The sequence below is a fragment of the Barbatula barbatula genome (assembly GCF_947034865.1).
Source record: "Barbatula barbatula genome assembly, chromosome: 23".
In the NCBI taxonomy this organism is placed as follows: domain Eukaryota; kingdom Metazoa; phylum Chordata; class Actinopteri; order Cypriniformes; family Nemacheilidae; genus Barbatula; species Barbatula barbatula.
In genome coordinates, this window is record NC_136786.1 from 16168984 (window position 1) to 16192411 (window position 23428).

Genomic DNA, 23428 nt, shown 5'->3' on the forward strand with positions numbered 1-23428 from the left:
TCCCTTGCCAGGCAACAGGACCCTGGTTCATATTTTTGGAACCTTCAAAGCAGACATCTCCCAGAATATACACAGAGGACAAAACAAAGAGAGAAAAATCCTTGTTGCTAAGAAACAGGAAAAACATGACACCAGAAGGACAGCATATATGAAATAATAGACCAAATTAAATCGAAATTACTACACCGTGCATTGCAATAACAACACAATAGGTTTATGACAATAACCGAAAACAAAAAAGTTTTCAAAACATTTTGGAAGTTTGTGGGTGATGAATATACTTTGATTTCCATTTTCCATTTACAATAAACAGTTCTTTTAGTAGGCCATGGTGAATTATTTACATAAAAAATGTGGAATTTGTATCCTTTTGCATTTTAATCTAATGAAATAGACCCAACCATTTTTATTTACTTTGTCAATTTAAATGTATGATTTATGAACTCAACTTAGATTAGCAGCACTTTACTTTGCATGTAGTAATTAAACTTTTATTGTTGTACCTGAAAGGAAGAAATTACATTAGTGCTATCACCGCGTTTATTACATAAGGACATTTTTATTCACTGATTATCATTCTAGTCTTACCTGTTTGTGTCTCCTGATTTGCATCTCTTGTTGTTGTTTTGCTCTGACCTCCTCCAGGGTCAAGCATCCACCTTGAAATCGAGCAGGCATAGTTTAACTATGTTTTTTTCTTGAAGGCATTTCGTTTCTGGAGTCACAACAAAGTTTTAGTGTTGTTTTAAGAGGCAAAGATTAGCAGATGGGTTCTGGTTTTATTTGTCAATTACTATTTTCAGGGAGTCAAAAGTAAGTTTTCAATGGTTGTTATTTAATTATTATTTCTGGCCCAACCACTTATCTATAGCTTTAGCTCCTTCTAGCGGCCATAAGATGAAGTTCTTATTATATTTTCAGTATAAAAAATAAATAATGGTTATCTGATCAGTACTCGAAAGTACCCACAGTACTAGGAGATATGGAAATGTAAGTCATGGCTCGTCTTAAGCGCAGATCCTCCGGGGCTGCCATATTGGCATATTTACAGTGATAGAGACTTTCAACCTGTCACCATGTCTCTTTGCAAATGTCCTTATTCCTTGGAGAAATCCGAATGTGTTGAATGCACAATCTGTCAGTCAGCAGGAGATAACAGTTTGCTTTATGTTAGTTATACAAAGAAAAAACGCAAAGAAAGGCTGTGCGTGATTTCAACATTAGGCTCGATAATAATAGTAATAACAATAGAATCTGCACTAATATCTATGCTATATAATATTTACTTGTCAACAAAATCTTAGGCTACTCTAATCTATAACGTCTCTGAAGTGTAAATGCTGTTTGGCTACTACAATATTTCATACAGTTTATCCATTGTTAATATTATATCATAATTGGAAGCTACTACAATATAGTATAATATACAACGTTGTTCAACAGTTTACCACGGTAAATTATATTGTAATAGTTTTATGTGTGATGATAACAACAACATTTTATATATAATCATTGGTAGGCTAATAATATGCACAGTTATATACTACTAAAATAACTGCGTTTTAATGTTGGTTAAATGTTGTTTTCATGCAGCAGTGAAATTGATTTGTTTTAACAGAAAAGGGAAGAAAAGGTTTTGACCTTTTAATGTTTTGAGATAATCAATGACTGTGGATCAAGAGGGCAAACACTCAAATGTCACATTTTGTGACAGCAATCAATTATTTTACAGAAATTAACCAATTTACCCAAATAGCACGGCGGTCTCCCCATACTATATCAAAATGTTCAAGTAATAAAGGCTCCCTTTTAGGTTGCGTGTATGCATGTCTGTTGTTAAATGTGCATGTGCATGTGCATTTTCTTCACAGATTTTGCACTGACAGAAGCGAACGGCAGACATTTACGGTCCTCCTACACTGTAAGCGGTGCTGTAACGTTCACCGCCCTGATGCATTTCTATCGGTCTCTACTTTTACCTTTGACGCACTACGACATGACGGGATTGTAGCAGTCGCCGAAAACGGTCAGCGTGTGATGGGAGAACTACCCCGTTGACTTCGGACAGGTAGGATTATCTTTTAATAAAGCTTTAAATAACGAATCTGTGTACGATGGAAGGTCTAAACCCGGCTCGGTTGGAATGGAGCGGCGCCGAAGGGTGCACGACCGTACGCAGTGCATCATCCTTTTCCCTTTTGACTTTCATTTTGTGTATTTCGTTGTTTCGGCGATCTGTTACCATGCGCGTTGCGCGGTTTACCCTTTCGCTCGATTGAAGGGATCTGTTATAATGTATCAACACGAGCCGTGTTTTAGGGAAGTGCATGTCTTCGGGGACGGACGGGGAGCTCTTGCTGTCACTGCGCGAACACACGCCCATTTTCAATTTATGAACCGATCAAAATAATGACTCGGGGAATAAACATTAGACGTGAACGCGCGCACCATGCAAGACGCCGTCGTATTTAAAGCGTGAGCGATTGGTTTCAGCGGGCTTTCGGGATGTAGATATTTGTTATTTGAGGATTTCATCCACTCCGTTAAAGGCCGTCGACATGTTGACAAATACACCCGTCTTGCTGGGAATAACCGCGGCGTATTTCCAGAAACGCACGTCTCTTGAGCCTCGTCAGCGGCTCGCGCATAAACATTGAAAAACACGCGTGGCATTCTGGCACCTGTGCGCGTGGCGCTTCCTGGTATGTGTCTATTAATGTCGTTTAGATTTCACGCGCAATGTAAAAGACAACGGAAGTCAATTGTTAATATCTGTCACAATGCTTTATTAATTTACTTTGTGTATTTGTATTCTTGTGTGTTGTATGAAACAAAGGGGCACGCGTTATTTATCTTCACGGCGCAGGAATGGCGCAAGCGTAACACATGTATTCTATTTGGGCTGCATTTCTTTATCAGAGAGGATTTTAAAGTGTATAACTTGATCTGCAGGCCGATGTGAATTGGTATATTATATTAATATAAAAAGTATGGATTTATGGTTCTAATCAGATGTTCATATTCCAAATATTCCGTTTTAGCGTTTAGTTTTTGAGTTAAGCGGCTGTCAAATTAATCTGAATGTTTTCCAATTTCTAGAATACATTGCATAGGCCTATTTGTTAGCACTTTACTATAAGGGGGTATTTGTTAACAATTAGTTAATGCATTACCATGAACTAACAATGAACAATACTTCTTAAACATGTATTCATTTTAGTTCATGTCTATTTTAGCATTTACAAATCTATTTTTTAAATCAAACATTGATAATGCACCATGAACTATAACATGAACAATTGTATTCACATTAACAAGGATTCATAAATGCTGGAAACCCATTGTTCGTGTTAGTTAAATTATAAAGTGTTACCGAAAATGTTGTATCTACTTTTTACTCTATACTCGAGTTGACTTTCCAAATTATATTTAATCCAGCATATTGTCATTTCCTGCTAAAACATCACGATGTGTATTTAAAGAAATACTTATTTTCTCAAAGGACAGACAATACAACTGAAATATTTTAATATTTCAATAATGTTTTAATAATATTGATATATATATTTACATTTATGTATAATGCTATAATTTATATTTATATTTTTTACTTTGCTGTGAATATTAATGCATATGCATGTACCTATATGTTAAAACAGTTATGATTGATGAATCATTTTCGCTTTCTTCTAATTGATTGGTGGCATTTTTAGACCTTGTTTCAGTCTTTAGTGTTCAATGCTTACATGTCATTCTCCTGCAGACCTCTTGACTTGGACACAGGAAACTAGCTTTACAAATGGCTTGATCATTATGCATTGGGCATGAGACTTTTGACAAAAATGACTTACGGTTGCTTTCAAGAGACACTTGTTCTTGGTCTTTCCTGAAAAGCAGAATATAGACCTTGTAAGCAAATGAATGAAGGCTGTTGGAAATTTGCATGTAGGTTGACCTTAGACATACTAGCAGCTTGTGTCCGTCCCAGTCAGTTGTCAAATGAAGGATATATTTAAGTATATGAAGAGTCATTTTCACAAAGCAAATCTTTGCAAAACTAAGGACTTGCACATACATTATATTTATCACATTTCTTTTAGCTTCTTATGTCCAGATTCTGTGGAACAATGGACAAGGAGTCCCATACAAAAGCAGAACCTCCAAAGAGTGCAGTCAACACCCCAACCACCCCAGCGCTGAACACTTCCCATCAGGCCAATGGTGCCCCCAAAACCCCCCCTGCTCTCACAACCGTAACAACCTTCCACAATCAACCCTCCCCCACCGACAGAAAAGTGGTTCAGGTGAGTGAACTTTAAAATATGATCTCTATATCGTACTTTCCTTTTGACTACCATTAGTTACACCTGTCAGTTTCATATCTTCCTTCAATATATTTTACCGTAATTTCAAGCTGTCCATATGTAGACACTTCCACTGTCTCCATAAATCATCTCCATCATTTATTCTAGGTCAATCTGTCTGGGGACCGACTGGCTCCGTCTTTCTCACCGAGTGAGAGAGTCAACCAAGCTTCATCTTCGCAGCAGACACCAAAAGCGGTATGTGTGTGCCAACATAGCAGCTCAATACTTCTTCTGTACCTGAAAAAGCAATAATGATTGTTGTGTTTTTATTGTTATGAGGGGTATTTTGTCATTTCAATCCTCCAGTGATCTTATTGTTTTCCATGTTTTCCTGACCGCCTTTTCTCGCAGGTTTCTCTGTCCAACACTCCCGGATCAACACTTCTAGTCAGAGGAAGTCAAAGCACGGCTACAGCCGTCCGAAAGATCTCCCCTCAAGCTCTGCTCCTGGGGAAGAGCCCGGCGTCGAGCCAGGCCCAGATGCTGCTGAGGGCCCAGATGGTAAGACGACCCTCTGGCTCGAGTCATATCCTGTTATGCACAGGGCCGAAACCACCGTAGGCATTTCTCTTCCACAATATTCAGATTAGTGGTTTATATAGGATTAGGATTTTGTAGCCTTCTCTTACTTTTGAACGTTGGTTACTCTTTTCTCCAGCATTTAGAAACATGATGTTGTTAGACTGTTTCTCACACATGACATGAAGCCCTTTGATACATAATGGTTTTACCCACAATGTTCAGAGAGAAACTGTTTTGCACTCATCTCTTCATGGAAACTTTCATGGTTTCTCAGCTTCGAGTGAATTTGCAACTTAATGTCTGTCTTGTGACCCACTGCACTGTTTATTTGCAATGGGCTACTTGTTAATAGTGTAACTACCAATCTCAACAGTTTTGAAATGTGAAGGTGGCGTTTCATTTTAGTCGTAGAACTTGCCCTTTAGTTACATTTTTTCCCAAGTCATGGTCTAGTATGACCAGCAGGCATGTTGAATGGTTACTGTCTAGAGGCCTGCACTCGTGCATGCTTGCATTCTTCTGATGAGGACAGATTTTGCAATACCACATCAAAAGATCATTGGTTGTGAAGTTCACCATCACACCTACACAGAAAAGCACAACAGGCAGGAAATAACAGCCTTCTGTTTTGCACCAGCAGGACTTTATCTTTATTACCTTCTCTCTTTTCATTTCTCTTTATCGCTACGCTTGCCACCCGGCAGTTGATATTAACATCTGCTGTGCGACCTGATGTACCTGCCCTCTCCTCTTCCTCCTTCTCATCTTCCTCCTCAACCCCTTCCTCTTCCTCACCTCGATTTTCCTCCACGCAGGTGAGCTTGAGGATGTCTGGTCATGTGACTTGCGTCTTGCATCTTCACCCCAAGAGTTAACATTTTGTGATCATTGATTGTTTTGTCTTCTACTGAATGTTTTTTTTATTTCATTTTCTTCATTTCTCTAGCTCCAGAGTTTGACTCTCCGTCCACCTCCACCCGGCACCCTCACCATCCCACCAAACCTTCCACTCAAGCCAACAACTTCAAGTCAGCCCCCTCCGCTTTCATGCCGTTTACCAACTTTCCATCTGAGACCCAGCCAGCCAGCTAACATTCCAGGGAAGGAGGGACCTTCTAAGACAGAAAGCTCAACATCTCAGACGGCTCAAACAAAAGCAACTCCTGTGCGCCATCTTACCGTTCCACCTCCCTGTAAGTACAGACATACTGTACACATGTGTCTCTCACATCCATACTGCATCGTTGTTTACTAAAAAATAATAATGCGGTTAATTGTCTTTTGGACAACCTTGGATAATAACTGTATTCTTATTTAAGATAAACTGGTTTTCCACTAGACATAGCAAACATTTAGCTTAGTAAAAAACAAGGATTAAAAAGCGGGAGCCAAAAATGCTCTTATTTATAATTCTTTTAACATTGTACATTACCTCCTAGTAACAGGTTCTTTTTAGAAGCACTTATCTTTAACAGTAAGAGTCTAAACGCATATATCACCTCAAAGGTAAAAAATCAAAAATTAAATCTTTATATAAAATGTTTCTTTTACAAAATACAGGTTGTGTGGATGTCATGATTTAATCATATACATTTATCTTTGTCAGATACATTCCAGGGAGGTTATGTTTACGAGAATTATTTTAGTTTTCCATGTTAAAGTTGAGTAAAATCAAGCAAATTGGTCATCTTTGTCTTTATCTTCATGTTTCCAGCTCTATATGCACCCTCACAGGCCCACGCCTTAGCGAAACAGAAGCTAAACAGCAGCAGTCTCAAAAGGCCCCACAGTCAGATCAGCATCCCCCAACACCCTTTCAATCAAAGACACATCCCTCCAAACTCTCCCCCCACCGCACCAAAGAAGCCTCTTCCAGAGTTAAGGCGCTGCCCATCCACCCAACATTCCCAAAGTGTGTCTGGCTCTTCCATACCCATCACTGTTCCCTCCCCCGCAAGATCCCACCTCACACCCCCTACCCTGACTCTGCCCTTGAGGCCTTCTTCCACCGCTGGATCCCTACTGGCTACAAAACAGCTGTTGAGGATTGCATTGTCCTCCGCGTCTGCCAAGTGTACCAATGGCCAATCCAAGGCAGCCACTGTGTCTCCACCCCATGATCTCGTCCAATCAAAACCGCCCCCTTCACCTGTGCTTGCTAAACCAGAGTGCCCCACCCAGCCGCTGCGGACTCCAAACCCCTGCCCGCAGCTGGTGCAGCTGTCGCCATCTAGACAAACAACAGCGGCCACACCTCTGATCGCCACCCCTCCGCTAGCATCTCCACAGAGGGCATCGCCGCCTTCGCCAGTCCTGCCTCTTGTGTCCACCAGCAGCATTCTCGCACCCCCACGTTCCCCCCTGACCGCACAGGGTCCCACACAAGCAGCCGAAACGTCAAAAGAGCAGAAAGACGGGAAGGCAGAGCAGAACGAAGGCGAAGGACCAGAGCAGACTCCTCAAGATCTGAAATGTCCAGCAGTGCAAAAGAAAAGTGCAGGACAAATTCGAATCGCCCATATTGGCACAACAGATCAACAGTCCAGAGACGATTCCGAGAAGTCATCGGTGAGATGTTAAACACACTGAGATCCACAACATTGCTAAAAAGGCTTAAACGCTTGTGTTTTTAAGAACTTTACTATTATTAGGTGTCAGTTACTTTGTTAGTTATGTGTTTTTGAACAACGGATATTAAGAGAACAGGGTGTCCGGTGTAATACTGATAATAGATATTTAATGATTTATCAAATTATTTAAACACCTATAAATATTTACACAATATTTATTCTAAATTGAGAATTGTAAACAGGAAATGTTAAGGCTATTTCTTCTTAGCCGAATTATAGACGTTAATATAGACATTATCAAGCGGTACTTAAAGCGTAACTTTCGATAGACCTCTGCAAAGAATCAATAACTGTTAAGCAGTTTTAATTTAATTTAATTCAATTAATATACCAAAAATATTCATATAAGTTAATATTGATATATAATTTAAATATAAAATGATTAGTTGTATAGCTAGCCACTTTCCAGACCGATAACCAAACACAGACCGGAAGTTATCTTCGGGCCAGGCATGTTCGTCCGATGAAACCATCTGTATCAGTCTGTAAATTTATGTGTTTGTACTTGTAATAATGTTTTAGTGAGTGTTGATGCTAACTATCTCAGTATTTCTGGTCTTTAATAAGATGACAGTCTGCACAGAGGATTCAAGGACCGATGGGCAGATAAAGATGTCACAGAAGAGTGAAACACGTTCACCTTCAACGCCGTCATGGCAGGCTGAGAGAGACGAACAGTGCGAGGAAACATCCACCCAATCAGACAATCACTCAGGTACTGTAGTGTCACCTGTAGATCATAAATGAGATCTTAATATCTCCGTAATTTCTCTTATTGTATACAGCGAGATAAAAACCTATATTTTCTTTTTGAGATGAATCGTGTGACTGTGTGTTATCTTGCATGTGTCTTCCCTTAAGGCCAAATTATCAGAGCTATTCATTATATTTGTAAAGCTCTGAACTTGTGCTGCATATTTACATTTGTGTCATTTGCACTTGTTTTAAATATAGTACATGAAAACTATCTGATGACTCTCCTGAGCTATAGTAGAATTGTCCTCTGGTCACAAAGATAAGCACTGCTCAATGCCTCAAGACTGAATTAGTAATATCACAACTTTCTTCATCTTTCCAGCAATCTCGAGTCTTTCTTCTGACATGTCACCCATCCAGACGTCCATCTCTCAGCCTTTAGATATGTCTCCCGTGGACCGTTGCTTTCCCCAAAAATTTCACCCCGTGTCAGAGAAGCAACCAGTTCAGCCTTCCACATTCAGCCAAACGAAGCCCACGGACGTTCAGCAGATGTCAGGAACAGTCAAACCTTTGGTCCTGACACACCTGGTGGAAGGTTTTATTATACAGGAAGGACTTGAACCATTCCCGGTAAACAAATCAGCCACACAGACCAGTGCTTGCAGGACAGATTTTCATTACATGAGATCCATCACTTCGACTGTTTGGGTTGAGTTTGTTTCTTTCAAATTCCACAGGTGAGTAGGTCATCTCTGATGGTTGGTCCCAATCGGGAGTCTGGGCTAAATGGGGTGAAAGAACCAGAACATATCCCGTCCAGTTCAGAGCCTCCTGACGACTCCACAGACTCGGATGATGAGGACATGGTCACAAATAGTAAGTAGACCCATTACAGAAAAGTAACATTTAATGTATTTCCTTTTTAGAATTGCATACATTTATTGGTTTATTGTTGTAAAATAATGATTAATTTCTTCCAAATTTTTACTGAAGCAGCCCGCAAACTTGTTTTGCAATGCCAGTTTTGCAAGAGGAAAGGCACAGCTCAGACATTCCAGCGATCCAAACGCTTCTGCTCCAAATCGTGTGCCAAGAGGTACCACATTTCTTCTTGTCCCTGGCATTAAAACACACCTAACCCAAAACTGCAGATAGACAGGTGTCATTATTTATTGCAGCATCAACTTGGTCCTAAACTATGTGTACGTCTATACATTTTTCAACATTAATGACAACTTGGTGATGTGGCAAATAATCGTTCTTACGTTAACAAATGAACATGCATAAACAGTAAATATACATCGATAAATGTTTAAACATTAAGTCATGCTAGTCACTTGCATTGTCATAAAAGACTTGCATATATTTTTGTGTACACGCGTACATAAAGTGTAACAGGATGTGGTTATGGTTTTTGATAAACACCCTTGACACACATCGAACATGATGCATCTTTACAAGCAGCACATGATTTTGGTCAGTGCGTCAGTTTGCCTTTAAAGACACCCTTTGTTTACGTTTCTCCATCTCTCCGCAGGTTCAGTTACACCAAACGTTTCCGCGCGCTCAGACGCTGTGTGAGCGAGGGTGGCCATCGATCTGTACTCAATGGCACTGAGGACAACACAGAAGAAAATTTCCATCAGGTTAGTTTTTTTATAACAGTACTTAATCAGAGTTAAATTGACTGAAAACACCTTTGAAAACTATCACAGTATCCTTTCCTCTTATGTATCTGTTAGATTATTTGTTCATTTATATAAACCCCTTATATAATATATGTTTTATCTTGTTACTATTGCCACAATATTTTCGACATAATGAGGTGTATTTTGGTTTGTAAAAATTAAGGTAAAAATAAATGTTCAGAAATGACAAATGCAGCTCTTTTCCGCGGTGAGAAACCGCAACACTGACTAACAGTCTACATGTATTAATCACTCTTCAGCCAAGACATGCAACGACAGAGCAGTGGAGAATCCTTCAACAGCCTCCACGTGAAGGCGAAGATGGGACCGCCGCTCCCATGAAGACGAGGCTTCGCAGGCACACAGAACAGGAACGTGAGCGAGGGATAAGAGCCAGGCCATCGGTGAAGGAGACGAGAAGTGCCCCCACCTCACCTATAGACCTTGTGTCACCCGTTGAGGTCTCTCCCTACCCAAAACCATCTCAGTGGTCTGTGGATCAAGTGTCAAGCTTTATATCCAACTTGCCAGGTAATAAAAATGTGGTTGCATCTCCAGGTATAATCCAATCACATGTACTCTGGTTTTTACTCTGCTTGCTTCTAATTGGTCAGCAGAAAACACCCTGTTGTCAAATACACTAAACTTTATGGTCGATCAATTTAAAGTTTCCTAAAAAGTTTATCACATTTTATCAGTATTTCAAAAGAAACACCCCCAGGTTGATAAAAGCCCCCTCCCTTTATAGTTATATCACATAGAAAAGTGGATTATTTAATTCTTTGTAGGCCTATCATTATATTTTGAATAAAAACTTGTTTTAAAGCTGTATACCCCACTTTAATTGTTTTAGGGTGTCATGACATTGCTGAAGCATTCAGAGCCCAAGAGATAGACGGCCAGGCCTTGCTTCTGTTGACCGAAGATCATCTGATGAGCGCCATGAACGTGAAACTCGGCCCCGCGCTCAAAATATGTGCCCGCATAAACTCCCTGAAGGAAGGCGGAAGATAAAATGAAACAGACACAAAAAGATAGGTATATCTTTGTGGACCATAAGAGCACTTGCCAATAGAATAGAGCCATTTTGTGCACTTTAATCTTCAGAGATTTACGCGATAATTTCAATGTTATCAGAAAGCTTACATGTATTTGCTTGAACTAAACTAGCAAAATCTTACAGTTCTTGTAAACTTAGCCTCTGTCTGAAAGCATGGTAGCAATATAATGGTCTCAGTCTGTGAGCAATTTATAGGCGGTTTATTTAATCGGATAGGAGGAAACTGTTAGTCTCCTCTTTTTGTATGGGTAATTTCGACCAGGGTTACTGATTTTATATTTCTCACTGAAAGCAGAGGAGATCGCTGCCTCGGTCAGCGCAGAGAGGTTCGACAAATACGGAAGTGCTGTTATTGTGTGCATGTCCCATTGTATATATTTTCTATTGTATTCCATATGTATACATGTATAACAATACAGTGTTCTGTGTGTATAAATTAAAAAAAATGTTTTGTGAAGGATTTGTAATATTTAATATATTTGTCTTCTAAGGCTCTAAAAAGTACAAACGCGAATCGTTTCAAGTTTATAAGCATTTTTAAACGACATTTAAGATACTGACAGAAAATGAAATTTTGTGAAATCTCCACAGTGGTACTGTCAATCTGAAAAACTGTCAACAGAAGACAAAAAGAAGGTACCCGAAGTCAATCGTTTTCAATCAAGGCAGTGAAAAGGTGCCTTTTTTCTGAGACCTAATAAAACTACTGTAGGCATTTTGCTGAGGCAAAAAATGTACTAGATAGTGTCATCATTAAAGTGTTGTTTCTCATTGTTACATTACTTTTCTTGTGCCACTTTTGATTATTTAATTAAACCAGCTACATTTTGTTACAGAACCCTGTATCAGTCATTTATTCGACCTTTTTTCTAATTCCTGTGCTTTGTAAATAACAGTGATGCTTATTCAACATACTCAATTATATTAATTCTTTCTGTATGATTTGGCTGTCAATATATAAGTGCCTTTATATAAAGCTTTTTGATTTGTTTTTGATGTCAATTGAAAGCCTGATTGCAAATTGTGAGATTGTTTTGCATCATGACCACGAAAACTCTGTTGGAGAGCATAGTTACTTATTAACCCACTAGAGGGCGTCCACACCCCAAAAAACTTTTTTAATAGTTATATTAGTCGCACAAAATAAGTTAAAACAAGCAAAAAATACGCAATTCACTTTCGTTATGTACATAGAAAAAAATATAACATTGTAAGATAAAACATCACTGATTACATAATTAATCCAAAATATTATTTAGGAGGCAAGGCCGTTGTGACGTTTGTGTCAAGGCTTTCCTCTGATTGGCTGAAAGTTCTGCAGGGGTGCGAGGTTAGGATAAAAACTCACTTGACCCAAATGGAGTGTTTTACACTTGCAGTCTGTACTCAGACTGTATACCTTAATCTCTCAAGCAAATTACATTAACAATAAACAAAGTGCTTCTCAACCAAATAGCCAGGTTTTGGGCATATATATTTAACATACATATTTCTTGCATCCGTGTTTAGCAGAATGTCAAATAGCTGTCGTCTCCTCTGTGGTTTTTTAATGAGTTGCATCGGTTGGACGGGTATTATAATCGCGACGTCAACAAACAACTGGGTGGTGACCTGTAAATACGGCATGCACACCTGCAGGAAGATGGACGAGCTCGAGACGAAGGGCCTGTGGACGGAGTGCATCATCTCTACTGCTCTGTACCACTGCATCTCACTCAACCAGATCCTCGAAATACCTGGTGAGAAAAGATATTTTTTAACTCATGTAAATACACTATGCATAAATTATCACTTGTTTAAATGTCTTGATTTATTTACCTTTTGTTTTCAGTCGTATTGAATCAGTCAAATTTTCTATTTCGTTTTCAAGAAAAACGGGTTATTATCACAAGAAATTGTATTTGTATGAACATAACATATAATATTTATTATTAAAACGAGCGGTTTCCCAGACAGTGTTTTCGACTGCGCATCGCTGTGCAGAACGTGTGGATGAGACCTGCGCTTTTGAATAGTTCTCGCGGTACTTTGACGTCACGCCGCCTCCGGTCTGCGCAGCGCCGCAGTCGAATCTGCTTTCAGTGTAATGATGTCTTATGTGGACATGTGTTTGTGCATGCACTTGTTTTTCAAGCTTACATCCAGACGTCTCGTGCTCTGATGGTCTCTGCCTCTCTGCTCGGTCTCCCGTCTCTGGCGCTCGCGCTGCTGGCGATGCCTTGCGTCAAACTGAGCCAAGAAACTGAAGACACTAAAGGGAAACGGGCAGTCCTGGGTGGCATTCTTATACTGTTCATTTGTGAGTAAAAGGTCGTATTGAACACGTTGTGTTATATTGTAAAGCACACTTGAGGGGGAAAGTGACATTTCCTTTCAAAAGGTCATTTATTAATGAAGTTAAACCGATCAACACATTGTAACTTTAACTCAAGTGACCCTAAACTTTTCAATGGTAGTGTATTATTTACGCACTTCAATTTAGCAAAATCCTGCTTGTAGTCATGCTTTCAACATGCATTTCAGCAGGGCTTAGAATGGCCTTGACTGAAGTCAAAAGCATACAGAGGTTTCCTATATCCTGTTTCAGTGGATAGAGCTCACTGACAGCTGTTGGACCGTACATTTTTTTATTCAGTTTCCCCCCTTAAATTCTTTTCAATTGATGTAAATATTATAGATAAAGTTCGCAATGTTTAACGTTAGTTATGTTGCCACATGTACATGCACAATTTTCATCTTTTTAAGAATACTGTGACCATCCTTCCTCTTTCTTTAGCTCTGTGTGGGATGGTGTCAACCGTTTGGTTCCCCATTGGAGTCCTTCACGAGGATGGTCTGATGTCATTCGGGTTCTCGCTGTATGCTGGATGGGTCGGCTCAGCCCTCTGTTTTTTTGGTGGGTCTGTAATGACCTGTTGTTCGAGGAGCGACAGCCCGGGCCAGAGTTCTGGAAACAGCTATTACTACTCAAAACACGGTGGAGGTATTAACTCTGCCCCTCCTATAAACAGTCATGCCAAGAGCGCACATGTTTGAGAGTGGAGTCAGATAAACACACAGTGGATAAGACCTCGGCGCCTTATCTCAAGATGGGATTTGGACACACACATTCAAGCTCAGCTCACACACACACATACCTATAAAATATTTGTGTTTTCCAGTGCCATGGTTTGACTGCAACCATGTGAAGATTTGGAGGGAACAGAGAATTTGATGGAAACCTTTTTCCCTGAACTTCACATACACCGAAGCATGAAAGCCTTTGTTTGAACAAACTTTGAAACGAATCCAGATGGAAACAGTTCCTTCTTGTCAAAGCATATTTTTTTTATATATCAGTATAGTAGTATATCTATTTACACAGTATTCAGTTTTGCTCCTGTATTTCTTTTTCTCAGTGACAAGAAATCTAGTATGTTAGCACATTCTTTACTTTCAGAAAAAGTTGCGTTATCAGCTCATGCTTTCCTCCAGTAAAGACAAATTACAAAATCAGACACCTAATAATGTCAGACAGACAGACAGACAGGAAATCAGTCTGACCAGATGTCATGTGCACTGTTTTCCTGGAGGACTCCTCACAGCATTTGTAATCAGAGAAAACATATTTGTAACAGGAAACAATTTTTTTCAGAAAGTCTCATTTTAGTGATGTGGTCAGTGATTGATTCATATTACTAATGAAAGTCATTGTACCCTCCCTGTGCTTTCTTTGGGACCATGTGAACAACATTCCTTTTAATGTCCACTTTGTTTTAAAATGTCATGTTATTCTATGCAAGGTTATTTTAGTATATTAAAATCAAAACTTTGAAAAAGTTTCTGCTCAATGAAGTTAAATTAAATATTGACCTTTTGAAATTTGAAAATTTTGCCACAAAAAAATGACTACAAAAATAAAGTGAACCTAAATTATAATAATAAACAAAAACATATACATTATACAATGACAAAAGCATATACCAACATTTCTAAAACTTTAAGTAAAATAAATATAAAAACAACAAATCTAAAATTAAAAGCGAATTAAAAGTTTTTATAAAACTAAAATCAAAACTATAACCCTGATTCCAGCCATGTTCTTGTGTTATACTGGTTTATGTATTTTCAGAATGAAAACACGAGACCACAAAATACTCTTTTTAAAATGTGAAAAAGTATTAGACACACTTTGTGTTTGTAAAATATATGACTTTTAATGTTTCATATTAGTATATTCTTTTTCAGACAAATGTAACTCTAGGTCTCTCAGTGTATTTACATGTATTGTGAATCAGAAGGATCTTTTTCACATAGCTGTAAGGAAAAAATGTAAATATCATGCAAACTTAAACAAGAGGAAAACCACAAGATGTAACACATTTCCACAAACCAACATAGAAAGAATTTGATATCAATGCCCCAAAATATTTTGAGAACTATTAAGCTTTCACAGGGAGCCAATCATAATATTTCCCCCAGAATTCAAGAGAGAGCTAGAGATGTTAGATCGGTTACAGCTGTGAAGATGTGAAGTCCACTCAATGCATCTTTCGAGAAGGTTTCAATTCATGATCACTGAGTTTTTTTTATAAAGTCAAATACGTTTTTTAAAGGGTTTAAGTTCTAAAACTCGCAACATGAACAGTGAAGTAATGTAATGAAACAGTATAAGTAAATACATGAAAACGAAGCCATTGTAAACCAAAACCGAGACATTGGCTCACATCAGACTATTACGGTTTAAGTATTCTAATGAATATATAAGTATATATTTATTATTCATATTAGCAATATAATAGGGTTATGTAATGGCACTGTTAGAAAAAGCCAAACTGGTGGAAAGAGTAAAAACATTCCCCCTATAGATACAGTATGTCACATATCTATCACAAGGGGCATAGAGGTATGTGTTTGATGGGTAACTGTTTAGAAATAATTATTTTTCTAATGTTCACAAAGAAAACAAAACACTTAAATATGTAATTAATACCAACCCAGATATCAAAGATAATTGATTCATTGTTAAATCAATTATCTTTGCAATCTAAGTAGGAAGCATAACTGTGAATTTCGAATAGGACATGTTCCTGAAATCAACATATTTCAAAGAAAAATAAGTTAAAAAGAATGATATTCAATTCCCAACTCTAAACATGTCCTAAAATCACAGTCACGGTCACCCAAATCCTTTAAGTTAGTCTACAATGCAGAGATAGAACGTTAATAATAACAATAATAATACATTTCTTTTATATAGTGCCTTAAAAAGTAGCATCTCAAAGCACGTTGCATAAATAATGAAAAATAGAACATAAGGTAAAAGAAATTCAAAATATAATAGAATTCAAACAAAATAACAAGAAGATCGAAACAAACAGAAACTTATAATATAAATATAATAATACAAATATAAATAGAGACAACATATATTGCGTTTCTTATCTCGGAGGACAGGGAATTCCATAATTTTGGGGCCAGTAAGGAAAAAGCCCTGTTGCCCATAGTACTTTTAACAGTTAAAAGACTGACTGTAGTAGAACAGAGGTTTCGGACTGGGGTGTAGGGCACTAAGAGATCTGATATTGAGGAGCTAAATCATTTAAGGCCTTATAAGTCATCAAGAGAATTTTGAAATCAATTAGAAACTTGAAAGGAAGCCAGTGCAAGGTTTCTAATATAGGTGTAATATGAACTCTTGCACTGGTAGATACGAGCAGCAGAATTCTGTACCAATTGTAGTTTACCGAGGGTGGATTTTGAGACTCCAGCCTACAGTGCATTGCCATAGTCAAAAAGTGTTGATTCACTTTTCAGCAACAGAAAATGTCAACATGGGGCGTAATCTGGCAATATTTCTGAGATGAAAAAGGATACTTTAACTGTGTTACGAACATGAAGATCAAATCAAAAAAAAAATTGATAAGAAATTACCCCCAAATGTAATTTAGTTTGAAACTGTATAACTGAGCCATCTGCATACATTGAGGGCCAAAGGCTCACCTTTACGTGAACCAATGAGCATCCCTTTAGTCTTATCACTATTAAGACAGAGAAAATGACCAGACATCCATTTTTCTCAGAGAAAGAGTGTGAAAGAAAAGAAACCGTTGCTTTAACATCAGATTTTGAATGTATATATATCTGGGTGTCGTCTGCATAAAAATGACAATTAAGACCAAGAGACCTCAGAAGTTGGCCAAGAGGGAAAATGTACATCCTAAAAAGTAAAAGGCCCCAAATTGAACCCTGGGGACCACCAGATTGCACCACACCAACCTCAGATCTGCAACTACCCAACACAATAAATTGCTTGCTGTGAAAGATAAGACCAGAGAAACCAAAGACGGGTGTGCAAAATACAGTGATCAACAGTGTCGAAAGACTGAGATCAAGTGAGATCGAGAAGAATCAAAATCGATAGACAACCAGAATCAGAAGCAATTAACACATAATTTGTGACGTTAACCAACGCTGTTTGAATACTGTGCATTTTACAGAAGCCAGATTGAAGGGGCTCAAATGTTTGTCAGATACTGTCAGATGAGATAGCAACTGAGAAGCAACAATTTGTCCTAACATTTTAGCAAGAAAGGGGAGATTGGAAGTTTTTTAGTTCTCAAAATCACCGCTGTTAGTTTTTGGTACAGGCCATACAGGAGGAATATTAAGTGCTGCTGGCACAACACTAGTTCACAGGGAGTCATTATAATACTCAAAACAACAGGACATGATGTTTCAAAACATGACTGAAACAGACTGGCAGGTACACCATCAACTATGAATGTGGTAGCTTTAGTCTGTTATGCTCACTCGGGTGAATATTCTTCATTGACCAGTTCCTCAAAGCCTCTGTTGGTCCTGCCTTTGCTTCTGGAATTGTTGGATGAGGATCTTTGTTCATGATACTGATATTGGTTTTGTTGCTGACTGCCCCTCTCCTCAGCTGCCCAGCCCTGGTACTGTCCTTCCTGTTGATCCTCCTGAGGGTGGAAGTCATCGTCCACATTAAAGCTGTCATCTACCTCTGTGTCATACCTCTGGTAAGAGCTGGCATGGGCTGCTTCTTCTTTAGCGCTTAGTTCCAGTGAGCTGTTCCACATGCCGTAACTAAAGTAGATCAGCACACCTGTGGGGGTAAAAACAGACAAATGTAAAATCAAGCTTGCATAGCTGTGGATTTATGTTTACATAGAGTTTGTTTTCAGCCTTACAAATATTATACCTAACCATTGTGGTGTTGTATTTTTGGAGTGTATTTTTACCTAGGCAGCACCACACTACAAAGCGCACCCAGGTGATGCTGGATAGCTTAAGCATGAGGTAGATGTTCACCAGCATTGCCACTGCTGGCACGAAAGGCACACAGGGTGCCATGTAAGGCAGCTTTTCAGGGTTCTCCGGCTGCCGAAGAATTATAATAACCAGGGTTACCATCAGGACAATTATAGTCATTATAAAAGGCATTATTGCCCAGCGAGCCCCTCCTGAGACCCGTTCGAAGCCGTAGATGACAAGGATCCACAGAAAGAAAGTTAAGACAAAGAAGAGGATAACGCAGGAAGTGACGGTACGTCCTGTCGCAGGTGTCGGCCTATCACCCGAGTTCGGCAAGCCAAGACGCACCCGTAGAGTGTAATAGTGAGAGCCCAGGACACGTTTCAAGACCCCCACCAGGGCACTATCAGAACCTTCCGCCTCCGTTTCGTTCTCTCCTACTCCATAGCCAGAGTTCTCTGACTGGTATCCAACTGAATCTGACTTTCCAATCAGCGTTTCGTCATCGCCTTTTGATGGGAGGTTCTTGGCCCCACACGCGTTGTCGCTTAAGTCCTCACCACCAGCATTAATATTCATGTCTTTCTCACTGGCTACCATCATCTCCTCCTTCCTTCTCCGTTCCTCCTCTTCCTCCTCAGTAAGGAAACTGGTGAAGCCATCCCTATCGGGCTGATACCGCAGAAGCAACACGCACACTGAAACCAGCGTGTAGGCCAGCAGTGTGCCGATTGACATCATCTCAATCAGGTCCCTCAGACTCACCAGAAGAGCCAACAGAGCAGCCAGAGACCCGGATATGACACAGGCTACCATGGGGGTCTCTGTGTGGGGACTCACAAAGGACAGGAACCTGGCGTGCATACAGATACTTTAGTAGACGTGCAAACATATCAATTTAAGCATAACATGAACACAAGTACCTGAAGAGCAGACCATCTCCTGCCATGGCATAGATGACTCTTGGCATAGGAAACAGAGATCCTAGAAGGCTGACAGTGAGGCCTGCAACAGCTCCAACTGCTACGATATACTTCCCCGCTAGGAAGCCATGAACCGCAAACATCTCCATAAGTGGAGCATCTCCATCAATCAGGTTGTATGGCACCATCAATGTCAAAATAACACTTACCTAAAACATAAAATATTTATGCAGTCTGATGCAATAATCTATAATTATGTAATATCTTTTAGAAATCAGATGCCAAGGTAGCATGGTGTGACTTATTTATTTCCAGTGTAAAGCCATTAACAACCAAGATAAAGTGTAGTCTGAAGAATTGTATTTAATGTGGCTCAAAATGTTTAAGAAGGAAATTAAGAGGGCTTTTATGCTATTTGAAGAAAGGAAAAGCAAAGGTCTAAAGATTCAGTCTCTAGAGGAAATAAATAAATCACTGTTCAGGTGAGAAATGCTTGAAATACTTTATTAAAGCATGCCACTGTGCGGTGTAGACCGGGATGATTTAATAGTTGATTTCCTTTGTCATGTTCTGTATTTATTTTAAGATATTTTTATTTTCAGAATGAAAAAACGAATTCACTGTGTAAAGGTTTGGAAGAAATCTTTTTCTTAAAGTATTGATTATTATAGACAGAAGTCAGAGTTTAGAGAGCAGAACACAAGTACTTACGGAGACATATGCTGTGAGACAGGTGATAAGAGAGACTGTTATTGCGTAAGGAATGGAAGTGTTTGGGCTCTTGGCTTCTTCGCCTGTGGTTGCAATAATGTCAAAGCCAATGAAGGCATAGAAACAGGTTGCAGCTCCTTGCATGACCTACAAAACACAGTTATATCCCATATAGATGATGCTTGGCCGTATGTACAGTCTATAAACATGGACATACAGTATGTGTATATTTCCATTATTTGTGCTAGACGTTACATAATATATGACCACAAACAAGGGAACATGGTTATAAATGTATAGAATATAATAGAAAGGCTTAAAGAAAGTTGATTACAAAAACATGTCATATTACATACATAAAATATATTTTGTAGTATTTAAAAATGTGTGATGCACATGTGTACAAATTATGTATTGTGTTTCATACTGTATGCAGTGAACCTTCTTACCCCTGACCAACCATATGGCAGAAACATGCCATCTTCCCAGTTGGCTCCACTGAGGAAAAAAAGGCCGGTGAGGACCATGAAGATCCACACGATCAGGTTAACCACATTGAGCACATTGTTAAAGCTCACAGAGTTTTTCACCCCTAAACCCACAATCACTGTCACCAACATGGCGATGAGCAAAGCCAGCAGGTCTGGATAAGATTCCTCTCCCTTACCTGAAGAATTATCGTGTAAGTGTATGATCAGTAACAACACTGATCCATCCACACTTAATATTTTACACACTTTACATTCTTCTATTAGGTTGATACCCACCCAGACCATTCAGCGTTCCAAGATGGTTGATCATGTAGCGGCTGATGGTGTGATTGGCTAAAGAGTCAAACATGCTGCTGAGCGCACTGGCACCTGCTGCTGTACCAATCAGATACTCCAAAATGAGATTCCAACCAATGAAAAAGGCCACAAATTCTCCCACCGTGACATAGCTGTAGGTGTAGGCGGAGCCTGTTGTTTTGGGTACCCTGACACCAAACTCAGCATAACAGACCCCTGTGTAAGAATCACCGAGATTAGCTGTTTGATAAAGTACAACGTTCATAATATCAGTTCATTTGTTTCTGTTATTTTTTCAGCCTGGTTATTGAACCAACAGGTCAGGATCTTGGATTTGATGGTTCTGGTTTCGGCCTGCTCTCAATTTAACCTCCAGTTGGCATTTTATAAATTAGATTTAGACAACTGGTGACAGCTGGCTGAATAAGCACATAAGTCAATAACTTACTGCTGTGGTTTCCTACATGTTAGACTGTAAAAATAATATAATTTCACATAGACAGTGTTACCTAACAAACACAAGGCCACGTCTCATTGCTGTCCTTCTGAAACCTTCTTCAATGTCCAAATGAGCTGTTTTTCAATAAATGCTAAATAACCTACTGTACTGTTTCAATGATTACATACTGTGTGTTCAAAGTTGAGAAGCACGTTTTAATACTTTTTATGAAATATTTGCAAAACCCGGTGACAAACATGAATGAGTGACTAATAATAATAATTTATCACGAAATATGGAGATACGAGACTTGAGAAGGACAGCAGCAAAATATAAAAAATAGGATTGTAGACTGAAGTTAGATCACAAACACTGAATGATTTTAAAAAGTACATTCATTTTAAAAGGCTATAAACATCCACCTGACAGAATTGATGCCACAGCTGCAATAATGAAGGACAAGATCACGCCAGGTCCTGCCATTTCCTTAGCAACAAGCCCAGCAACCACATACATGCCGGTGCCCACGCAGCTGCCAACCCCAAGCGACACCAGATCCACCGTAGTGAGCACCCGGGCAAGTTTAGTGCCATGCAGGTCATCAGATCCCTCCTGCATGGAATCCACAGGTTTGGTGCGCAAGATTCGTGAATGGAGTCCATACCAGGACGACCCCCATTCGATCCTCCTGGGGTCCAGTTTAGCAAAAACAGCATTCATATTTCACAACAGGAAGACAGGATAAAAGAAGGGCGAGGTTTGTCCTGTCCAATGTGAGGGTCTCTGTATTCCAGGTGTTTCCTGTAAATGTATCTTGTATGTCTGTCTCTTGCTTTAATTCACTTTCTCTCCCCCCTAGAGTGTCTCAGAGTGGATCCATCACATGAGCAATCAACACAGCACTCGATTTGGAACTGAAAACGGCCCCTACAAAAAAGAAAGAGATATGTATACTGCATTACCGAGATAAAACTCAGTAAGTGTGCCAATATTGACACTGACAAAACTAGTTCAAGGTTGATTATCATTCAAAATTTTCGGACAAATATCTGGCAAAAAATTTCTAAACCTAAAATGTCTAAAATATCAACTTAATCATGCCCAAACAACCACATTGTGTTATACAATAACTGAACGATAGGAAGTAACCACTCATTCGTTTAGGTGAAATGTTGCTATTGTGCAGGATTCACTACAATTGCAGATTAGCATATGGAGCATCAGCAATTCAGAGGACATTGATATCCTTAAAGTTAGATCATTGTGAAAATAATGTTGGATTTTAACCTGAAAGGCGTATGTGTTAAGTTATGTTATATACATTTATATACAGAAAATAATGTCTAACAGTATGAAAACATGTTTTGCTACACTGTCAGTTTCACTACCGGTTTCCAACCAACCATGCACCTCACTACCTCCCCCTGTTGTTTTTCCCTGCTCAGATACGTCTGCACATCTTACTATCTTGTTGTTTTTTCAATCAAATGCAATTATGCCTCTTACTCAGATAAGATGCATTTGCCACTGCAGACACAAAATCTGTCGGATGTGCCTGTTGGCAATTGCCTGATAATAAAGATATTACGCAAGCATATGTCTGCAGCCACTGCTTTAATCAAATCTGACAACATCTTTTGTCAAAACACTCCACTAAAGGATTTGTGACTACTGGTGATTTATAAGATGAGATCAACTACAAAGAGAAGTTATAGCCATATCATCTTTGGAGATAGGTAAAGACAAAGGATGAGAGCCATAATGCCTTCTAATACAATTAGTCATTTAGCAGACGCTTTTATCCAAAGCGACTTACAAAGAAGTCAGGGAGCAATAAGGTAATGTCATACAAGGTTGACATTGTATGTTTTCTGTTACCTTGGAAAACAGCCAAGTAGGTCAATTACATAAAACTATAAAGGTTAGCACACACATTAAAACAAATGCAAACTAATTAGTGAATGGTTAAAACCAAAACGTTACATCCATTGTACACATACCAATATTGTACATCAATATACAAAATATGTTCACAGTCAGAGAAAATGATTAAGATAAAAGGATAAAGATCAGAAAAAAACTATTAAGGTTCTGACAGGGATATAGAAAGAAGGCTTAAAAGGGATGAGGAGACCGTATATAAAATCAGTTTGAACACACAAACCATATAATGACAGGAGAAAACAGCATAGGCCTTGGGTGTAAATGTTATAAAACTAGGTCTAAACAAACTGTCGATCAGCAATGACTAACGGCACACAAAAACTGTAGTTCCTGAACGCCAATAAATGCAAGAAACAAGCCCAGTTGCAGTTTAGCATGCATGCAAGTACTGATACTGATG

The 23428-nt window shown here is 38.9% G+C and overlaps 3 protein-coding genes across 9 annotated transcripts; 2 read left to right on the plus strand and 1 right to left on the minus strand.

Annotated features, from left to right (window-relative positions):
- The first annotated feature begins 1867 nt into the window (after positions 1-1867).
- Positions 1868-11964, plus strand: LOC306912227 (polyhomeotic homolog 3). Of its 7 annotated transcripts, none has more exons than XM_079488182.1 (14): positions 1964-2068; positions 4101-4304; positions 4473-4562; positions 4719-4868; positions 5594-5704; positions 5836-6082; positions 6604-7457; positions 8087-8234; positions 8598-8848; positions 8956-9094; positions 9212-9314; positions 9756-9864; positions 10167-10437; positions 10760-11964. In XM_079488182.1, the coding sequence occupies exons 2-14, from the start codon at positions 4107-4109 to the stop codon at positions 10918-10920; spliced, it is 2832 nt and encodes a 943-aa protein (XP_079344308.1). In that variant the 5' UTR covers positions 1964-2068; positions 4101-4106; the 3' UTR covers positions 10921-11964. The 7 variants fall into 7 exon arrangements, with proteins under 7 accessions (XP_079344312.1, XP_079344308.1, XP_079344310.1 ...); XM_079488184.1 differs by having other exon boundaries at positions 9215-9314; positions 10760-11958; XM_079488185.1 differs by lacking the exon at positions 1964-2068 and adding an exon at positions 2431-2702 and having other exon boundaries at positions 9215-9314; positions 10760-11958.
- Positions 11965-12331: 367 nt separating this feature from the next.
- cldn11b (claudin 11b) lies at positions 12332-14779 on the plus strand. Its single transcript, XM_079488189.1, has 3 exons — positions 12332-12705; positions 13101-13265; positions 13743-14779. The coding sequence occupies exons 1-3, from the start codon at positions 12480-12482 to the stop codon at positions 14000-14002; spliced, it is 651 nt and encodes a 216-aa protein (XP_079344315.1). The 5' UTR covers positions 12332-12479; the 3' UTR covers positions 14003-14779.
- A 2975-nt stretch (positions 14780-17754) lies between these two features.
- slc7a14b (solute carrier family 7 member 14b) lies at positions 17755-21804 on the minus strand (the record flags this gene model as incomplete). Its single annotated transcript, XM_079447702.1, has 7 exons — positions 17755-18074; positions 18211-19076; positions 19147-19355; positions 19858-20004; positions 20307-20524; positions 20625-20861; positions 21507-21804. The coding sequence occupies 7 exons, from the start codon at positions 21802-21804 to the stop codon at positions 17755-17757; spliced, it is 2295 nt and encodes a 764-aa protein (XP_079303828.1).
- Between the last annotated feature and the right edge of the window lie 1624 nt (positions 21805-23428).